Source organism: Marmota monax, unplaced genomic scaffold, assembly GCF_021218885.2.
Source record: "Marmota monax isolate L192 unplaced genomic scaffold, Marmota_monax_Labrador192_F-V1.1 WCK01_AAM20220418_F8-fsc00132, whole genome shotgun sequence".
Classification (NCBI taxonomy): Eukaryota; Metazoa; Chordata; class Mammalia; order Rodentia; family Sciuridae; genus Marmota; species Marmota monax.
In genome coordinates this window covers 6,486,611-6,503,483 of record NW_026695199.1, presented here as the reverse complement: position 1 = coordinate 6,503,483, position 16,873 = coordinate 6,486,611, and the positions used below count along the sequence as shown (strand labels likewise).

Below are 16,873 nucleotides of genomic sequence, written 5' to 3'. Positions count from 1 at the left end.
TACAAGAACAGAGACAAAATGACAAAATGACTAAAAATGTAAGCAACAGAGGCAGGGGTCACTGTGGAACAGATTCACTTCATTTTCCAATGGTCTCCCAGTATAATGAGCACATTGAGGTGTTCCTCATAACCTGTCTCAATACAGTCCTATACTGGGAATTCTGTGCAGAATAGTAAGATCCAGGGGTATGTTTAGGATAAACGCTCTTACAAAGAATTAATAACTGAATGAGGGCACTGGGATTGTAGCTTAGTATAGAGTGCATGCTTAACATGTACAAAGCTGAGTTTAATCCCCAGTACTACCACCACCACCAAACAAACAAACAAATAGAGAGATAAATAAATAAACAATTACTTAATGTGACTACTTCCCAGACTTACTTCTGGGAAGCCCAACTAGAAATGTTCCATCAGATTAGTATTGATAAATACTCCCAGATTTAGTATGGGTTATATAAGGACCAAACATGAATGTGAATTCAGGCAATTTAAACTTCTATCTGATTAAGATTAAACCAATCTCATTTGGGAGGGTGATCACTACTCTTTTTCAAGTTCTAAGACAGGTTGTTGGTGTCAATTCCCGAGGTTCACTTGATATCCGATTTAATATTGACTTTCGAACCCCATCAAATACATTATTTCCCTAAGTCAACTCCCTAGATTGAATTTCTTGAGACTCATTGATTCTCACAAGTGTTTTTTTTTTTTTTTTAAATATTAGGCTATGAGTATAGCTCAGTGGTAGGGTGCTTGCCTACCAGGCGTGAAACCCTAATTTCAGTCCCCAGTATTGGGGTAGGGGTGGAGGAGAACTTTGGTATTTTAACATGAAGCCAACCTCTTTTAGATGAATGATTATCCTTCAAGAGCACACTTTTCTTAAAATTTTACATACCAGTTCTCTTATTCATAATATTATGCATTTTGTAATGTTGTAAAAATGATCATAGGTATTATTATCTTTAGTATTATTCTTTAAGAAATAAGAATGTTGTTCTTGAGAAACAGAATTCAACTTTAGACTTACTTAAGTCCTGGGAGATCTTTAACACTTGCTGTTATCTCTGCGGCTTCTGGAACAAGTTTTTCTACCAGTTCTAGAGGACCCCAGAAGGATTTATTTTGCCCAAGAAACGTCTTCTTGGCTAAGGTGACAAAAACAAGGCAGTATTTTAAATGTTCTTTAAAACATAAATAGTCCCTCACTATACACCCCACTACATACCTCCCATCTATTAGATGTCTTTTTCAAGAATCCAATCCTAGGCTATTAGACAATTATAAAATTATTTATGCTTTCAGAATACATAAAATTTTGTGAAAATAAAAATTCTCTACTTCCTAAAATACACAGTCCTTCTTTCAGAAAGAATTTGTGACCTAGCCTCATAATACCAAAATTTAATAATTACTAAACCATGTGGTATTAGTAAAAAAAAAAAAATAGTCCAATGGTAAAGACTGTTTCCCAAACTGAATATTGAGAAGGGAGAAAGTGAAGGTGAAAAGTCTAGGTTCTGCTTCAAAAACCTGTGGTTAAATAGAAAGAGTACTGAAACAAAAGTCAGGAAACCTGAATTCTAGCACCTGCTCTGTCCCTGTGTGACCTTGGGCAAGTCATGACCTATATTGCCTGCCAACTGGATAGAACTGCTGTATTTGATTTAATTACTTATAATGGCCGTTCCAATTCTTAACATTTAATAATCTGTATTTTTTAAGTCCTATAAGTCTTTTAAGACAACCATAGCTCTGCTCCCATACAGGTTGCACTCCAATGGATTAATTTTATTAATTCAAGTCTTATGCTTTAGCTCCTCAAAGAATACTTTCTTTTTGACTGTAGTGCTAGGAAACAGCTGCATGCACATTTACATTTTGAGGCCACAGCCCACCTTTCAAGCCATGTTTCAGACAGTGTTCCATTACCACGAAGAACTGCTGCAGGGGTGCATAATCAGAGTCTAGAGTCCTCCCCAGGTTCAGAGCTGATTCAATCAAACCCTTGATACTCAGCTTGGCCATGTTCATCAGGTTCATACGTTCATTAGCCATGAGATAATTTGGATCTGCAGCCAAAGGGGAGAGAATGAAGTTTGGTTACCGGGAATTGTAAAATCCAGTGGGATTTCACCATGGTGATATTTGCACTGATGGTATAAAAGCAATGGTAGGTAATACTGGTGGTGACTTGTGATAAAGCAAGGAAGTGGCACTAAACTATAAAACTTGTATGTTCTTCTTGGCCATGTACTTGCTGTGAAAAAATAAGATGTTTACTGCCCTTTAGAGCATCTTTGATGAAGCAGTAAAATTTACTTTTTTTTTTAAGCCTTAAGTACAGTCTTTTTATATTTTTACCACCACCCCATCTTTGCACCCATCATAGCTCACTACTGTGCTTCCTTCACACTGGTCTCTCTGCTTCCACGCTAGTTTGCCCCTCTCTCTACAGTTTCTTAAGTGTTCTAAAAATAAAGCCAATGTAGGAAAAAACAATAAAGTACTTAAACTGCGTTATTAGTATTTATACTAATCATCATTTTTTATTTAAATGAAGCATTAACATTATTAGTATAATATGGTAATAGAACTTAACTTCTGAATTTTTAAGACTTAGAATATAGTGTGTGGTTCTCAAAACCAAAGGTAATCTATCTGAGGAAAGTGACTAAGTACCACATTTTATCTGGCAGAACTCAGAACAGTCTAGGCACTTACCACCCTCATTTATTGGTGCTTAACCTGTGCAAGGCACTGTACAGGGAGAGTAAAGCTTAACTTAAGCTTACAAAGAGAGTAAAGCCTCAACTGCTCTTTCTTGACTCAATGTATGATCTTGCACAAGTCACATCACATTCTATGTCTACTGAATAGCTGTAGCTGGTCCATGGGCACAGAGAGTCATCAGTGATCAAGCCAGAGTCCAGATCCCATGTGTCCAACTCCAAACCATGTGCTCTTAAGCACTATGATCTACCTTTCAATGAAATTATGACTCCAAATAATGTTTATCCTTTCCTCCTCCTGATCATTCTTTTACATGATTACCTTATTTACTTATTACTTTGCTATTACCATTTAAGTATTCTCCCTTTTTTCAGGTACTGAAGCAGGCATGGAAGAGTACAGTGGTTCAAAGTCAACAGTTCACAAATGGCAGTAATTGAACTTAGGTTTGATATGAAAGCTAATGTTCTTTCCATTATGCTACATGTATCTCAAAACATCAAATTTCTATTAAAAACTACAAAAGGCTGGGCATGTTGGCCCATACCTCTAATCCCAGCGACTCAGGAGGCTGAGGCAGGAGGATTGTGAATTCAAAGCCAGTGTCAGCAATTTAGCAAAGCCCTAAGCACCTTAGCGAGATCCTGTCTCAAAAATGCCTGGGGATATGGCTCAGTGGTTGAGTGCCTCTGGGTTCAATCCCTGACTCCCTAAAGCAAAACAAAACAACCCCAAACAAACAAAACAACAACAACAAAATCCCTCCCCCCAAACAACATCTAAAAAAAGGCCCAGAGGTCTATGAAACACTCCATTTTTTCTTAGGAAAACTAAAGTACTAATTAAACCATGTGCTTTCATAACACAGATAATGCAGTTAACATAAAACTATTTTATGAAAATTATCCCAAATAATTTTGTTCACAGAATGTTTTCATTTATATCTGCTTTCACAGTTAAATGAGCAGAGTCAAATGGCCAAATTCTAATCTAATTTTCTCCGTTAATTTTAAGGGCGTCCACATTTATAGTTCCAACTACACAAATCTTGGTATGTTTAGTATTTTCTCAGGTAATACACATATTTTTTAAATATACTTTAGTTGTCAATGGACCTTTATTTTATTTCTTTATATGCGGTGCTGAGGATCGAACCCAGTGCCTCACACATGCTAGGCAAGCGCTCTACCACTGAGCCACAACTCCAGCCCTTCAGGTAATATTTTTAGAGAAATACTTTGTATGAAAGTAAAAATTTATCCATATTCCAATTAATTATTTCTCACATATCAACAAATGTTTTAGGACTACGGTTCAAATGCAGCTCTCTTGGGTCATGGTAGATCAACTTGTCAAGGATACAGGAAGGAACTGGTGGTGTAGCTTGGCAGTAAGAGTGTCTGCTTAGCATGCACAAGACCGTGAGTCTGAGCCTGAGCACAAAAACAACAACAAAAAGGTAGAATAAGCTCATGGTGAAATATACACAAAACTATTTTCTGAAAGACAGCCATGAAGAATAACTTTGTCAAATATTAATTTCTACTTATTACCAGCACTTTTGTATACTACTATGTTTCAAACTTTCTCTAATCACTGGGTGTATGGGCAAGAATGTTTGTGGAGAGCAACTGGACTCCCCACTTAACCCCTCGCAATAGGTGGCAGGGAAACTGTTGTTGGACTGGGATAACTGCCTGCCTGTAAGGCTACACTTGCTGTGCTTCAAGCCTGTAGACCTTTAATTCAGAAACTAATTAACAAAATTTAACAATGCCACTAGTGGCAGTTTACAACCCTGCTTCTAGTCCTCATGAGAATTAGTCCCATGGGGAGAGCCAGATTTGAAGTTAATATCATGCTGTGAGAGGTTTTTGCAGAAGTACTCACACCAACCCATCTACACTGTCTCATTTTGTTTCTCTTGTAATCAGTAGCAAAAATGTTGAACATGTGGTTTGGGATTGGGTTGAACAGGCTATAGAAAGATTAGTGCCACCATTCTTTATTAAACTCTACCTTCAACCTTGGTATGACTGACATTTTGATCTAGGAAATTATTTTTCATGGGGGGCATGTTTTTTACTTCAAATCTAGCTTTCCCCATGGGACTAATTCTCACTAGATTAGCAGCAGGCTGTAAACTGTAACAAGCAGCAAGTCACAGTAAGTTTCACAGTAGTTCAGGCCTCTACCCACTAGATGTCAGTAGAATCCTTCAGTTATGACAACCAAATCTGTCTTCAAATATTACCAAATGCCCCCTGGGAGACAAAAAAAAAAAATGGAGCCCCCCCCTCCTGCTGAGAACTGCGAGTTTAAACAAACAAAAGTCAAACAAGAACCAGGTAATATGACTACTAGACATAAGAGCTTAAAAGGAATGTACTTCTCATAGTTAATTAACATAGAAGTTATAATGAGTATTATTTAATGCTTATTAACATTTTTGTGTTAGACAGTAAATATTAATGTGATCAGTAATAAATAATTTTTAATTATATCTCCTAGTTAGTAAATTACTGAAAGTAACTACTAAATTTTTTCTGTTTTGTTACTTGTCTTAAATTGTATTTGAGTATAAAATAACTCTGCAGAACTCATCTATGCTATAAAAAGGGCTGCAATGACTTGAGAGCACAGAGGGAAAGCAGAGGTAAAGTTTTGTTGTGAATTTGGATACTGGTTATTTGAGAGTGTTGAGTATGTAAAAGTTTATTGAGTATGTGAAAGCTTACATATGTGGTCTTCTTGTGTATTTTGTGCTTTACAAAAAGTTAAAAAAAGATTTTGTCACATGGTATAGGACAGAATGATTTTTTAAGAAATGCATAATTTTTTGGTTGGGTTGTAGTTCAGTCACAGAACACTAGCCAAGCATGTGTAAGGCCCGGGGTTTGATCCTCAGCTGCACAAAAAAAGAAAAAAAAAAAGTATAATTTTTCACAGTGTTATTAGTCCTATTTTTTCTGTAAGAATAATAACAAAAATTTAAAAATTTCACAGTGCTAACATTTAACACTGTTATTCCAATGCTGAACTTTCATTTAATTACTTTTTAATTAATAGTAAACATCTATTGTGCTTAGACATGGCTTAATGCTAGGAACATAGAGGTTAACAGGCCTAGTGTCCTGCCATCAAAGTGCTTACTTTTCTCTTTTTCAAACTTGGCTAATAAAAATTTCTGGAGAATAGGAGGGGGCAGTGTATAGTGAACACTAAAAATTTCAGGATAAACATTATCATCTTTAACAGTGATCAGTTTTATTCCAGGAAAAATAATTTTACATGTCTTTATATTAAATAAAATATGCCTATTTATAGAATTGAATGTAAGTTTTCCATATTTTTAAGGCAAATATAGTAGAAAATGACATCATTTTAGGGTTTCAGGCAGGCTGCATGTATAATATCATTTTCTCTACATTTGAGTATACTTCAAACTTTGAGAAGCACTGCAAAATCACTACAAATATAAATCCTATACATAGGATGCTATGGGAATATATACAGATGAAGAGCATCTGACCTGATTCTCTATTTTCCCTTCAAATTTAAGGGGCAGATATGTGTCCATACATTTTTAGAGGATCACACTTTTAAGTTCATCTTAAAGGACAAAAATAAATTAGGTAAGGAAGAGGAGTAGAGATGTTGAGGGAACAGGATAGAAGGAACAGACTGGGTAAACAGAAATATGAAAGAACATGGCATACTCAGAAAAACATGCCAGGAGTTACGATTCACATTAAGTGTGGAGAATGACACAAGACCGAGACAGGATTGATTGCTAAGGACATTATTTAAGGAGTATGTTTTTTACCTTAAACTCAGTGAAGATTTTAATGTAAGGTGTGATGTCACAAAATTTGAATTTTTGAGACATCATTTTAGTATTCTTGTTGAAGATGAATTGAAAAGGAGCCTGAACTCTAAAGTTGGGGAGTAAGAAAGGGACTACTACAATAGTTAAGCAGAGTAATAAAAGATGAAACTACAATAGAGGATGCTGTATAGAGAAGAGGGATATAGCTTTGAGAGGCATCCTGGGGTAAAATGTCATGATTTCAAGACTCAATGACCATTTGCACATGTAGGAAAAGGCAGAACTTGAAGAATGGGAAATAATCTCTACATTTCAAGTTTTGGTGATTAGATGGATGCTGGTACAAATCACATTGGTAGGGAATACAGTTAGAATAATAAGCTAAAATGAGCTAGGAGCAGTGGCGCCTGTCTGTAATCCCAGTGGTTTGGGAGGCTGAGACAAGAGGATTGTAAATTCAAGCCTGCATCAGCAACTCAGCAAGGTTCTAAGCAACTCAGCAAGACCCTGTCTCAAAATAAAAAATAAAAAGGGATGGGGATGTGGCTCAGTGGTTAAGCACCCCTGGGTTAAATCCCTCATACTTTAAAAAAAAAAAAATAATAATAGGCTACATTGACTGGTTTTCCAATCAAAGTTCTTTCAAGACCATGTGACTACTGCATCTTTTTGAACTGCAAATTTCCATATAATTAGAGTCACACAACTCATTTAGTTAATAGTGAAGACAAAGTTGAGTCCAAAGTCACATGACTAAGAATGATGGTGAATCACACTGTTCTGAAAACCACTCATCTGACCAAGACCTCATTTCATCTCCTAGTGCAATGACTAATGCTCATACACAGTTTTCAAACATTTTATAAATAACTGAAGGAAAAGTAAGGTATATTTAATGTTATGCTAGTATTTAGTATGTTACATTACACCCAGTTCCTGGTCAAGTGGGAATAATTTATGAAGCGTGATAGCAGTTATTCCTCAGAATTTCTGATTATTTGTCAGATCAAAGCTTTATCTTATATAAGAAACAAAACAGTTGTTATCAGGCTTTTCAATAATACCTGGGAGTTATTATATGAAATTAAAATCACTAACAGAAAAATACACAGAGGAAAACTTACCCTATATGTTGGTAGTCACTAAAGATCAATAATTCCTAAGTAAATCTATTTTGAACTTTTGCTATAATTGTTTTAGAATGTAAGTGGGCATAAGTGAGTTGTCATTAATTGTGAAAGATATAACTGAAAGTACTAAAAAAATTCATTAAAAATAATTAGTTTGATTACATTTATTTGTATGAGAACCTTTATCAATTCTCATTTACTAAAAATGTTAGAGTCTTAGGACCTTTAGATTATCTATATATTTATATTCATATCTATCTTTTCTGCTTAGTGCTATTTAAGATATTGTTATGTACTTCTACTCAATAAAGAGAAAATTTGTTTAAGTAACACTTTCTCTGGGTTGAAACCTGTTAAAGGAGCTAGTTAAGGGCTAGGATGCAGCCCAGTGGTAGAGGGCTCTGGGTTCAATCCTCAGTACTGCAAACAAAACAAAACAAAAACACAGACCCATAGAGGAAGTCAGGACCATTGCTGGAATATGTCAGTCATTTAAAGAATTAACATCAGTCCTTCACAAGTCTTCCAAAATATAGAAGAAGCAACTTGCCAATTCATTCTATAAGACTAGGATTTCTTTGAGATCCAAAACAAACAAGAACATAAGAAAATTACAATACTCTTTATGACTAAGATGCAAAAATCCTCAACAAAATACTGACAAACCAAATCAGGCAATATACAAAAAAGATTATATAGCAAGACTACATGGGATTTGTACTAGAATGCAAGGTTGGTACAACATATAAAAATCAATGTAATATGCTAAACTAATGGAATAAAGAACAAACAGTATTTGAATTGTGATATTTCAATAGGGCAAAGCACATTTTGGGGGGGGGTACTGGTATGGGGAGAATGAACCTTGGGGATATCACTTAGCTACACACCCAACCCTTTTCATTTTCAATTTTTAAATTTTGAGACAGGGTCTTGCTAAATTGGCCAAGGCTAACCATGAATTTGTGATACCTTAATCTCCAGAGTAGCTGGGATTACAGGCATGAGCCACCATGCTCAGTTCAGACAAAACATTTGATATATCCAACATCCTTTAATAATACACTCAACAAACTGGGAAGAATAGAGGCCTTCCTTAACCTGGTAAAAGGCATCCATGAAAAAGTAATACAAAAGACTGAAGTCTTTCCCAAAGTTTAGAAACAAAGATTTCTGTTCCCTCTACTTCTAATCAACCCTATACAGGAGGGTGTAGCTAGGGCAGTTAGACAAGAAAACAAATAAAGGCATCCAGGCTGGAAAGAAAGAAGTAAAATCATTTGTAGTTGACATAATATTGTATATTAAAAAAATTCCCAAAAGAATCTACACACACAAGTTGGGCATGGTGGCATACTCCTATAATCCCAGAGACTTGGGATACTGAGGCAGTACAAAAGAGGTTTGAGGCTAGCCTCTTGGCAATATATCATCTAAAAAAAAAAAAAAAGAAAGAAAAAAGGCTGGGGATATTCCTGTAGGGGACCTCTGAGTTCTGTCCCCAGTATGCGGTGCCAGTGAGGCGATCTCCACACACACAGAAAAAGTATTAGCTAATAAATGAGTTTGGCAAGGTTGAAGGGTACAAGATCGATACACAAAACTGAATTGTATAGCAATCTCCTCTTCTCTGAGGTTTTGTTTTCTGAAGGATGTCAACTGTGGTCTGAAAATATTAAATGGAAAACTCCAGAAATAAACAATTTGTAAGTTTTAAATCATATACTGACTTTTCTGAGTCGTGTGATGAAATCTTGTGCTATTGCCTCAAGTAACCCTCATTTTACTTAAGAATGGTCCCAAAGTGCAGAATAGTGTTGCTGGCTATTTGTATATGCCAAAGAGAAGCTATAAAGATCTTTACATGAAAAAGTGAAAAGTTCTCAACAAGTAAAAAAAGAAAAAGAAAAAATTGAAAAAATTGTATGCTAAGATACACAATACAATAAAACATTTGAGGAAACCATATTCACCTACTTTTATTAGAGTGTATTTTTATTACTGTTCTATTTTATTGTTATTAATCTCTTATTATAAATTCCATTTATTGTAGCAGCAAACAGAACAAATACTTACAAATAAATTTAACAAAAGAGATGCAAGTTTTATACACTGAAAATGATGAAATCTTGTGGAATAAAATTTAAAAAGATCAAAACAAATATACTTCCTATGTTCATAAATCAGAAGACTTAATATTGCTAAGATGACAGTACTCCTCAAACTGATGTACAGATTCAAGGCAATCCCTGTCAAACTCCCAGATGTATTTTTGCAGAAATTGGTAAACTTATCATAAAGTACATGTGGAAATGCAAGGGACCCAGAATAGCCAGTCTTGAAAAATAAGAATAACATTGGATGACATGTTTCCTGATTTCAAAACTTACTACAAAGCAACAGTAATCAAGATGATGTGGAACTGTCATTAAGTACAGACACATAGATTAATGGAATATTGAGAGTCCAGAAACAGTCTCTACTATAGTTTTTTTTTAAAGGAAAAAAACATGTTAGTGAGGAAGTAGAGAAATTAAAATCCTTGTACATTGCTGGTAGAAATGAAAATGGTACAGCTGTTTGGAAAATAGACTGGCAGTCCTCCAAAAAGTTAAACATAAAGGTTACCATTTGATCTAACAATTCTACTCCTAGATATAGTCCTAATGTGAAACATAAAACTTTGTATATTGCTATTCAAAATATCATTTCTCCTAATTAGCCCCAAAGTAGAAACAAGTCCAGTGTCCACCAATAGATAAATGGATAGACAAAATGTTGTGTATTCATACAATAGAATATTATTTGGTCATAAAAGGAATGAAGTTATGATACATGTCACAACATGGATGAATAATGAAAACCTGCTAAATGAAAGAAGTCAGACACAAAGGCCAAATATTTTATGATTTTGATCATATGAAATGTCCAGAATAGGCAGATCTATAGAGATAGAACATAGACTAGTGGTTGTCAGGGGCTTGAGAGGAAGTAGAAATAAAAAGTGGCTACTAATATGTATGGGACTTCTTTATAGGGTGATGAAAATATTCTAGGATTAGATAGTGGTGACAGAAGGACACAATTTTGTGACTAACAACCAGTGACCTGTACACTTTAAAGTGGTAGTCTTTACAGTATATAAGTTGTATCTCAATAGAACTATTATTTTAAAAAAACTAATGAGACTTATAAGAGACTTAATAATGCATATCCTACATGGAGTTTGATTCAGATAAGCCAATAGGAAGACCTTACTTGAGACAATCAACAGATTTTGAAAATGGGCTGAGTATTAGATATTTTTAAGAATTACTGCTAATTTTATTAGGTGTGGTACTTAAGTATTTACAGATAAGATGTAAAGTTTGCAGTTTAAAATGTTCCATAAACAAAGCTGTGGAAACGGAGTAAGACCGGCAAATATTGACAATTACTGAAGCTAGGTTATAGAGATAGAGAATCCATCATGCTATTTTTTTTTTCTATTTTATACACTTTAAAGAGTTTCACAACTAAAAGTAAAAAGGAAATTCTGCCTTCTCTTGCTTCAGGTCATGGTTTAATTGCTAGCCTCCAGTAATAAACTAGTACTGTTTTCTTGTTACCTTCAAACAAAATTAAAAAAAGCCCATTCAACTGGATTTAGCATTGAGTGAGCTTATTTGGTGACTTATTTTCCAAAACCATTCTTTTGTACATCTTGGCTAGGTATACATTTCTTTAATCTTTAGTAGATGTTCTTTCATAATCCAAGCTTGTATTAGCATTCCCTATGAAATCATACTGATTTCTTCATTGTGATGCTATATCATAATATAATCAATTTTACTTTTGGAGAGTTTTCCAAACTTCTTCAGGTATCTTTACCTGATGAATTCCATGCCAAAAAACACCACCTAGAAATATCTCTGGAAACACGTTAGGACAATAGTCAGACTTCTTTTTTGATACAACATAAGACATTTAGGTGGGAAATACAGTCAAAGAGTTCCCCGTTTATTCAGTTTGTTCCATACAAGTAATTTAAACAGATGTTAGAGGGCATCACTGTGACCTAGAACAATTAAATATCTGATGTAGAACAATTAGATCTGTCTCTCTCATATTCCTTGAGGGATGTTGGAAAAAATTCCTCATTCCTCTGTACCTCGCCTGTAAAATGCTGGGGGAGACAATGCCTCTTGGACCTCTTGTGTTCCTACATGTCTTTACTGGTTTATATCAAGCCTGAAAGGCCCTGATACCTGGGCCCTGTCTTAGGGCTATTTATGTAGCTGATAATTACAAGAGATAAAACTTTCCTATTGTTTCCTACAAAAGCACTGGAACTACTGTAAGTTTGGAACAGGGATTCAATGTAGTTAAAATTTACTAGGGATGATTTATCTGAGAGACTTATGTAAAATTAATTTTGGGGAAGAGGATCAAATGGCTCGCCATGAAGAACTGAAGTAATTGGAAAGGGTCGAATTGAGAAAATCTGTTAAGGAAACGGAGAAGTCAAAAATAGCCCAAAGTTTCTGTCCAGTGACACTAGAATGGTGTGCTATAAACAGAAATAAAAATTTGAGTAATTGATTTGGAGAAAAGGGTCAAAGTAAGCTTGGTTTTGGATACAGTTATATTTATGTGAAAGAATTACAGAAGAAATAATTTTTGGTTTGGGAAATGTTCATGTATTATAAAATATGTGCTACTTGTCAAAATAATTCCATTAGGAAGTAATGCTGTTTATATGTTAAAGCTGAAAGTGTTTAATACCTTGGGAATGTGCAAATCATAGCAACATTCCAGAACACTTTAGATTCCTGGGATCTGTTTTTCACTGTGAAATTTACACACACATACACACACACACATGCACACATACATATACATATATGATAAATTTTATCCTTCCCAATAAAAAAAGCCATAGAAAACTTGATGTGATCTTGAAATAATGTCCCTTTTAAACATGTTATTTAATGAATATCCTAAAAGATTAGTGTAAATATACACTAATGCTATTTTACTTGGAATCACAAGCATAAAGTTTTCTCAGTTACTGCCATGGAAAATAAAACCTAAATCTGACACTCCTTCTTATAGAAAACAATTAAAAGGTGGTTAGAAAATTTAAAAAAGAAATAAAGAAAAAAGCTGAAAGATGTTGGTGTGGCACGCACCTTCTGTATCATCGCGCATTTGCTCCACCAAATCTGTCAAATCCTCCCAAGAGTCTTTGCAAACGGCAAAAAGAAAGGAAAAGAAAGATAAAATGTCATGCAAGCCAAGAAAGAAAAGTGCTATTAAAATAAGATTTCCAAAAGGATAACTGAAAGGGAAGTTCTTAGTACTTTTTCTGTTTAGTTCAAAGATTAACAGTTGAAAAAGTCTGGGAATATAACCTACTAAGCAGAGATATCAACAAGGATTACTAAATATGTTTCAAAGATAAGATTAGTAATTTAAAAGTTTCTAACATAAAGAAAAATGCATATCCATAAAACAGCAGAGATTTTTTTCTACTGAAACCAAATTAAACACTTTGTATTCTAAGTATATTCAAAATTAACATAATTCAACATTTATTTTGATCATTTCAGTGAAGCTGAATATTTTTTAGAACCAGGACAAATCTCAAGATGCCAACGAGTGACTTTTCTTAAATTAACAACAAATAAAATAACACCTCCACACTGTCCTTTCCTAAAACACACAAGGAAAGGATGCTGCTTTGAAGATACACAAAATAAAGCACTTAAAATTCAATAAAGCTGTTTACTCAGCATACAGAGTTACTATGATCTGAGGCAGCACCCATAATCAAACACATTAATATTTTTGCAAGAAATAAGTGAATATTCAGATTAAATTGGAACTAAAAACAGCCTCAAGTAAATTTAGTCATGTTTTTTCACCAAATGAGCTTTGGCGAATTTGTGAAAATAGGTTGTGATTTCCAGAGGTTTTAAAAACAACTTTGGATTCATGGATCTATATATGTAATGCACTTAGAAGTTATCTTACACAGAAAAAAATTCAACAAATGTTGGCTACTATAATTTTATAGTAAATTGGTGCTGACATATATTATATTTAGACATATTTGCATAAGTGGTTTTCAGGTAAAATCCTCAGACAATATAATATGCTACAGACCTATATTATGTAGGATCACAGATCCATAAGAATGTACTTTTAACTATATACATCATTTGCTCTACAGACTTACAAGTCAAAAGTATGTCACTTTACAAATCAATAGTATGAAGATCCTATTTTATTCTTTATTTTATTGAATTTGAAGCTATACTTGTCATCTAATCAAATAAAATCCTACTTACTAAAGCAAAATATAAAGATCCTCTAAGATTTGTTAGAGAAAGATCTGGAAAGTGAATTTCTAGGTAGGTACCTAGAAATGTGTAGTGGGTACCAGAGATCTCTCTGACGTTTCCTTTGGCAAGTCCCATTTAGAGCACTTGCCTATCTCTATCAGACACATTTTCTGTTGTTTTTTTTTTTAAGTTTATAAAGTTTTGATTCTCAGGGTAATGAAATCAGTTGAGAACCTACCTCTCCCAGAAAGGTAAAAGGGCTCTTTTCCTTTTTTTTTTTTTGTACTAGGGATTGAACTCATGGGTACTCAACCACTGAGTCCCAGTCCCAGTCATATTTTGTATTTTATTTACAGACAGGGTCTCACTGAGTTGCTTCACTTTTTCTGAGGCTGGCTTTGAACTCATGATCTTCCTGTCTCAGTCTTCCCAGCCACTGGGATTACAGGCATGCGCTATGGTGCTCACCTGTCTTTTCCTTTTAATGTTTTCTCTTTATTTTAGCATCTCAGGATTTTGTTGTAATAAAGAATAGATATCAGGAGCTAGGGCATAGCTAAGTTTTAGAGTGTATAACCATGGATTAAACCCAGGAGTGCTTAAACACTGAGCTATATCCCCAGTCCTTTTTATTTATTTATTTTTGTTGAAACAGGGTCTCACTAAGTTGCTTAGGGCCTTGCTAAGTTGCTGAGGCTGGCTTTGAATTTGTGACTTTCCTGCCTCAGCTGCCTGAGTTGCTGGGATTACAGGCGTGTGCCACCACACCTGGCTAGTAAAATATATTTTTAAAATTGTGCCTTTAGAATATATCCAAATTATTAAAACAATAATGGCAGCATCTAATATATTAGTCAAAGAAGTGCACGGCAAGCTGAGCATGATGGTGCACATCTATAATCCCAGTGATTTTGGAGGCAGAGGCAGGAGGATCTCAAGAACAAGGCCAGCCTCTGCACTCAAAATAAAAATAAAAAGGTCTAGAAATGTAGCTCAGGGGTAGAATGCTTGTCTAGCAATATAACGCCCTGGTTATATCCTCAATAAAACACACACACACACACACACAGTGTATCAACATTATTTTGTATCATAATAATTAACAAATTACAGAGAGGAGGAATCTAAAGATTTAAAGCCCTACCACAGACAGGTCTGGATTAAAATTTTTCTAATAAATATTTTTTTTCTAGAAATAATTAATAATTCAGAGTTGCACAAATCAGAATTGTGCCAGATGTAAAAAAGAAATGTTAAAACATATGGTTAAGGGGAATTTCTAAAGTTACTTTGCCTAAACAGCCTCAGAATCCCTGCTCAAAACACTGACTAGGCAAAGCAGCATCTCTGCAGTGTGTGTAGTGCCATGTGACTGGAATGAAACATTGCAGCCACCACTCCAAACACCTGGATTAAAATGGTGCACTTAACATAATTTAGTAATCTTTTTAAAAAAGTGTATATGAACAAAGACCTTTTTTAGTCAAGAAATTCAGAGACAAGGCTGGAATTGTACAATGACCCTGAATTAGGAAGCACAGTTTATTTAAGGCTTACTATTTTCCTGGCTATTATTCTGTTTTAGATCTAAGAGGAACAAAACAGCAGACTAATTATATAGCTCTGGAAATATTTAATCAGGTCTGCTGTTAACTATTTGCTTTTAAGGTACATGGTAACTCAATTAATGACAGCAGTGTGGTCTGACAGAGAGGCCCTGGCTTTGATGTTGAGACAGGGCTGGGATGCAGGCACTGCTCTGTGGACAGTGGCTGAGCTCTTGGTCACTGGCTCATCCTGTGGTGTTGTCAAAAGACAAGGCTGGGAAACATTCCTTGCCAACATGGCCATGTTCCCTATATAGTTGCTTCTTTTTTCCTTTGGATGAGGGATATGGCTTAAGTTCTCTCCTTCCAGAGAAGTACTTGAATGGGCTCAAAAAGTGATTCTCCATTGTTTATGTATCCAGGGTTGTGCAATCTCTCATCTTGATATAGTCTTCCTCTAGCAGTATTACCATAAACAAGGAAGTTACAGTTAAAGTTTACAAGGCCTGGGAGTTAGCTTGTCTCCTAGAGGTTACAAGTCTTTGATTTAGAATGTGAATTTTTACAAATGTATCATAGTTTCTCAGGGAAATGCCTTGCTGAAGCTCCAAATACTGACAGATCACAAAAACTCCTTTAAGGGCTGTTGAAAAAATTAAACACTAATGAATTTTAAGAACTTAGCACATCACAGGTACTTAATGTCAATTTTAGGCTTATAAGAAACTATTTGTAATATGTATTATGTGCTCTTATTTGGCTACAAACTGGATTCTTTTCTAAAAATATTTTTTTAGTTGTAGATGGACACAATATCTTTATTTAATTTATTTATTCATTTATTTATTCTTATGTGGTGCTAAGGATTGAACCCAGTGCCTTATACATGAGAGGCAAACACTCAACCACTGAGCTACAAACCCAGACCCAAACTGGATTCTTATAAGCATTTTGGCCATAATAAAAGAAAATAAGTAAAAGGGATTTAAAAAAAACAACTAAACTAAACATTAAACACAGGGAAAAACATGCCAAATTAAGTAAGTGAAATAAAAAATTTAACAGTTGAGGTGCCATTAAACAAGTACTTTAATTAGCTTGGTAATACAATAGTAAAAATTAGCAAAGGAATTGTTATGCTAATTTTCATTAATGCTAAGAGGTCCTGTTCTAACAAATCAGTAATTTAGGTCAAGGTTTATCTTTTCCCCATAGTATACTAAAACCAAAAATATCAGCCAGGATTTACAAATGGTCTTAGAAAACATAAAACATTAAATTATCAACATTTGAGTCATTTAAT

General features: G+C 34.6%; 1 protein-coding gene across 9 annotated transcripts in view; it reads right to left on the bottom strand.

The window, feature by feature from the left end:
* Positions 1-16,873, bottom strand: part of Rufy3 (RUN and FYVE domain containing 3) — a 76,384-nt gene that overhangs the window by 27,289 nt on the left and 32,222 nt on the right. For 7 of the 9 annotated variants that reach the window (XR_009225322.1, XM_058574031.1, XM_046428695.2 and 4 more), the window contains exons 2-3: positions 1,904-2,077; positions 1,036-1,153 (exon numbers count right to left, since the gene is read on the bottom strand). Coding sequence is in view for 8 of the 9 variants with exons in the window: in XM_058574031.1 (XP_058430014.1) it covers positions 1,036-1,153; positions 1,904-2,077 (292 nt within the window). In the remaining variant the exon portion in view is untranslated. Of the gene's footprint in view, positions 1-1,035; positions 1,154-1,903; positions 2,078-12,868; positions 12,923-16,873 lie in introns of all 9 variants that reach the window. The other 2 variants (XM_058574030.1, XM_046428703.2) reach the window with 1 other exon arrangement.